Here is a 5,000-nt window from a genome sequence, read left to right on the forward strand (position 1 = left end):
CACCATGAAGTCCTCGGCGCGGTCAGGAAGCAGCCGCTGGATGAGGCCCTTGACAGCGTCGGCCTGGACCTCGCTGGAGGCGCTCGGTGTCACCTGGTTCAGGTGCGTCTCCCAGGGGCGGCCGGCGTCTGCTGGCGTCGCTGGCGTCGCTGGCGTCGCTGGCGAGGAGGACAGTGGCTCAGGGGTTATTGTATTTTTATTATTATTATTATTACCATATTATTATTACCATATTATCATTACTATATAATAATTATTATTATAGTCATTATTATGATCATTATTATTATTATTATTATTAATAGTAGTAGTAGTAGTAGTAGTAGTAGTAGTAGTAGTAGTATAATCATTATTACCATCAACATCATTATATCTATTACTATTGTTATTATGATTATTATTAGTGGTGCTGATGTTGCTATAATCATGTTGTTATAGTAAGATCATGTTGTCATTGTTGTTGTTATTCAAGCATCCTATCCCATCCTATCCCATCCTATTCCATCCTTCCATCCTTCTCCTTCTCCTTCTCCTTCTCCTTCTCCTTCTCCTTCTCCTTCTCCTTCTCCTTCTCCTTCTCCTTCTCCTTCTCCTTCTCCTTCTCCTTCCCCTTCCCCTTCCCCTTCCCCTTCCCCTTCCTCCTCCCCTCCAATCCCCTTCCCCCTTCCCCCTCCCCCTGATCTGGGATCCGAAATTTTGCGACCTGATCGTGCAGTGTTGAGAAACTTCCCGTATCATTCAAGTGTTTTCTGACTTTATCGTATTAGCGCATAATGGCATTGGTATTTTTACTCGCCTATTCGAATGCCAAACATCTATTTAACACTAACATTGCACTTCGTTATACAATTCATCACCTCCTTATTTTCTCTATATTTTTCGTTGCCATGACTTCAACATCGACATATTTTATTCAATATTTTTTTAACTTCCGAAATTGTCTACGTATTTCGGCTTTCTTTTCGCTTGCTTTTTATGTTTACTTTTTTCAACAAATTCAACCCTGTCTTTTCAGTTCGTTTAATAGTTTCAAAATATTCAACCGTACCTTGTTTGTTTGTTTGTTTGTTTGTTTTTTCAACAAATGCAACCAAAGTCGCCTCTCTAATCATTTTTCATTCATCTATTTCAAAGAATTCATCCAAAGTCGCCTCTCTAATTTTATTTTTTTTTTATTAATTTATTTCAAACAAAAGTCTCAACCGTTAAATAGTTTCAAACAATTAAACCGTACCTTGTTTTTAATTTATCTATTAATTTCAACAACGTCAACCGTAATCATGGTGACAAATGTAGAGAAGGTAAGAGTGCGAATGAATATCTTCACACTACAAGATATGTATTTGACCGGCTTCGAATACATGACATATATGTGTTTCTGAAGAAGATATAATCGAAACCGGTCAAATACATCTCTTGTACTGTGAAGATACTCATTCTTATTCATACCTTTTCATCACCTAACATGAAGATTCAGACACTCACTTTCCCTGTTGGTTGACTGGTCGATATAAAGCTTTACGTAATCGGTTTCAAAACCTTGTTCTTGATGTAAAAGGATTATGGATTCTATTTTGGGTTAGTCACCCTTACCCAAAAACCGATTTTTTAAATTCCAAGTGAAATGATTATTTTGAGTTCATTTTTTATCTGAAATTACTTCTTTTATTTGGTTTTCATCTACTTCCTTCAAGTGATATCAGTAATTCTTCGCTTAGTCCCCTTTGAAAGATTATATATCTAAAACGTGGACACTGGTTATAAAATATCTCCGCATTGCAATTCATTTTCTAGTTCTTGCACTGTCTTGCATTTTTTTTTTTTTTTTTTTTTGTAAATTCTTTATTTGAAATTTATTTTGTTTAAATGCTCCGTTTTGGCCTAATTAATGTATTCCCCTTTACATCAAATCCTTTTTATGCTTTTTTTTCTTTCTTTCTTTCATTATTTTACATTTTCATTTTAGCTTTTGTCTGCATTTTCTTTTCGCAAACTATGTTGCTTTGTTGAATCAACTTTCGTTCAAACCTAAAGTTAATTAACGCTTTTTTAGTCTTTTCTTGCAGTTTCATTCATGACATTAATGGCAATTCATGGCCTGAAAATTCACGTTTCCTCCCTCGTCCCATGACAGAAATCTGATCACACACACACACACACACACACACACACACACACACACACCACACACACACACACACACACACACACACACACACACACACACACACACACACACACACACACACACAAGAAGCCAGTCATTCATTACTTGGCTTTTTTCTCTCTTTTTCATAATATCTAGTGGTAGTAGTCTCATTATCATCGTCATTCTTATCATTATTTTTTACCATAATGATTTTTTTTATTATTATCATCATCATCATCATCATCATCATCATAATTATGATCATCAATGTCAGATCATTTTTATCAGTATCATTATCATCATTATGTCTATCATGATTTTTATCATTATTATATTATTATTATTGTTTTGTTGTTATTACTGTTGCTATCATTATTAATATCATTATTAATATTATTACTACTACTACTATTATTATCATTGCTATTACTATTATCATTATCACTATCATTATTAGTGTTAATATTATCACTACTACTGCCTTAGACCTATCCCAGTTCTCCCCGTCAACTGAACTAATGACATCAGCGAAAGCTCACAATATGGACAAACTAATAATAACATTAGAAACCCTTTGTCCCGATTTCCAATATCATAAAAATACGTTGGTTTATTAAGTCGCGAATCCTATTAAAAGCGACTGAATAACCTGGCGTGATCTGTACCAGGCACCTTTTGTAGAAATACATGTTTACGTGTGCTATATGACTTTATTTTGTTATTCATCCAAGCACTATGATTATTTACGAAACTGCCTACTTACATACATGAATGTTTTTCATTTTGCGATTTCGAAAAAAAAAAATCTTTATCTCATAAGGATTTATTGCGAATCAGATTCGAAATAAGTAACATCTTTAATTTTCTGTGTAGCTCCGGTCGGGGGGGCCGGAAATAAGGGGCCAGATAAGAAACTGTCCCAAGTGACCAGCCACTAGAAAAAAAAACTGCTGTATTTTGAGGAGTGTTTTTTTCTTTTTCGATATATTATAATACACACCATGAAAGACTATCCACATCCTCTTAAAGATCCCACTGAAGTGATCAAGTCTGGGAAAAAATGACGATCGTCTGCTCTAAAAACAGTTTTATTATCATTAAATAAATTGAATCATCAAACTCTTGAGTATTAGTAAATGAGAAAAGAATTCCATCCTCTGATTTAGGCATTATTCACACTCACACTCATCAGATATGAACTTCATATATACTTCACTCACCTGGCGCGGCTGAAACGAGGAGGCCGAGGAGGAACGTGATCAGGACGTTCGTCTTGCCCATCTCTGCCTTGTTTCTCCCTCTCCTTGAGCTGAGGGAATTAGAGATCAATTTTCCGTCTTATAATAACTGTGTGTGTGTGTGTGAGACAAGACGATACTGGAAAACAGTAACTTCATTCCAGTCATTCATCTTGTGATTATTATTATTATAGTAGTATTACCTTGTCATCAATTCATCTTCTAATTACAAATAACGCATCATCATCCTGTTATGTGTGTAATGTTTTTATTGTATGACGTCAAAGGAAAGCTCTGACTTGAGATCATTCTACTCCAGTTTAATGTAAACTTTCTATATACACAAAACTGTTAAGTGATATTTCTCAGTTTAATTATTACAAGAGTGAATTGACTACGGTTGTCATATAACTGCCAACGTAATCATTGTAATTGAAGATTAACATTCAGTCATCAAACACATGTACTTTACGAGTTTAATTAATGTTTTAAAAGTCTAATTATAACAACTTGAAGCAAGTTCTACAGCACGGATGTTTATTTTAGTGAAGAGAATAAAACTGACCAAAGAAAAGAGCACAGAACAGACAACAACACAGTGTCATATGCAAAGATGGGTGTCAAGTTTCGACTGAGTAAGAGAAAGTATAAAAAATTGTCCACTTTGCAGAAAGAGCCAGAAGTAAACGACACCATTTCAAAACCAGCTGAAAATATCGTAGAGGAGGGGTAAACATCGTAGTCGGGAGGTAAATGAGAGACGGTTTGAATATCCCAAAACATGACTCTATCAAATCATAATAGTACATATGATTATATACAGAAACACACTCCCACATAGATAGATGGATAGATAGATAGATAGATAGATAGATAGACAGATAGATAGATAGATAAAGACTGTTTGATTGATTGATAAAAACAGATATAGAAAGAGAAATATATATATGTGTGTGTGTGTGTGTGTGTGTGTGTGTGTGTGTGTGTGTGTGTGTGTGTGTGTGTGTGTGTGTGTGTGTGTGTGTGTTGTATATATATATATATATATATATATATATATATATATATATATATATATATATATATAAACATATATATATGTATAAATGTATATGTATATATATATGTATATATGTGTATATATATATATATATATATATATATATATATATATATATATAGAGAGAGAGAGAGAGAGAGAGAGAGAGAGAGAGAGAGAGAGAGAGAGAGAGAGACAGAGAGAGAGAGAGAGAGAGAGAGAGAGAGAGAGAGAGAGAGAGAGAGAGAGAGAGAGAGAGAGAGAGAGAGAGAGAGAGAGAGACAGACAGACAGACAGACTGAGACAGAAAGGCAGAAATAGAGACAAACAAACAAACACAACCGGAGAAGACACAGCGCAACAGAACGAAAGGCCGCTACTGAAGAAATTAATATTAATATGCGACGGTGCATAAATGATGAATATTGAAGATCCTGTACCCTTGAGTGCAGCGATAAAGTGCGTGTGCGTGAGTGAGTGAGTGAGTGAGTGAGTGAGTGAGTGAGTGAGTGAGTGAGTGAGTGAGTGAGTGAGTGAGTGAATGCGTGCGTGCGTGAATGCGTGCGTGGATGAA

General features: G+C 35.1%; 1 protein-coding gene across 1 annotated transcript in view; it reads right to left on the reverse strand.

Moving 5' to 3' along the window:
- The window catches only part of LOC119590184 (alpha-N-acetylglucosaminidase-like), a gene marked incomplete at its 3' end in the record, with an annotated part of 11,287 nt that overhangs the window by 5,381 nt on the left and 906 nt on the right, over window positions 1–5,000 (reverse strand). Inside the window, 2 exon segments of the mRNA XM_037938974.1 lie at window positions 1–158; window positions 3,370–3,458. The exon segment at window positions 1–158 is cut by the window's left edge and continues 45 nt beyond it. Of these exon segments, the coding sequence (XP_037794902.1) occupies window positions 1–158; window positions 3,370–3,430 (219 nt within the window).

The sequence above is a fragment of the Penaeus monodon genome, chromosome 26 (genome assembly GCF_015228065.2).
Source record: "Penaeus monodon isolate SGIC_2016 chromosome 26, NSTDA_Pmon_1, whole genome shotgun sequence".
NCBI lineage: Eukaryota > Metazoa > Arthropoda > Malacostraca > Decapoda > Penaeidae > Penaeus > Penaeus monodon.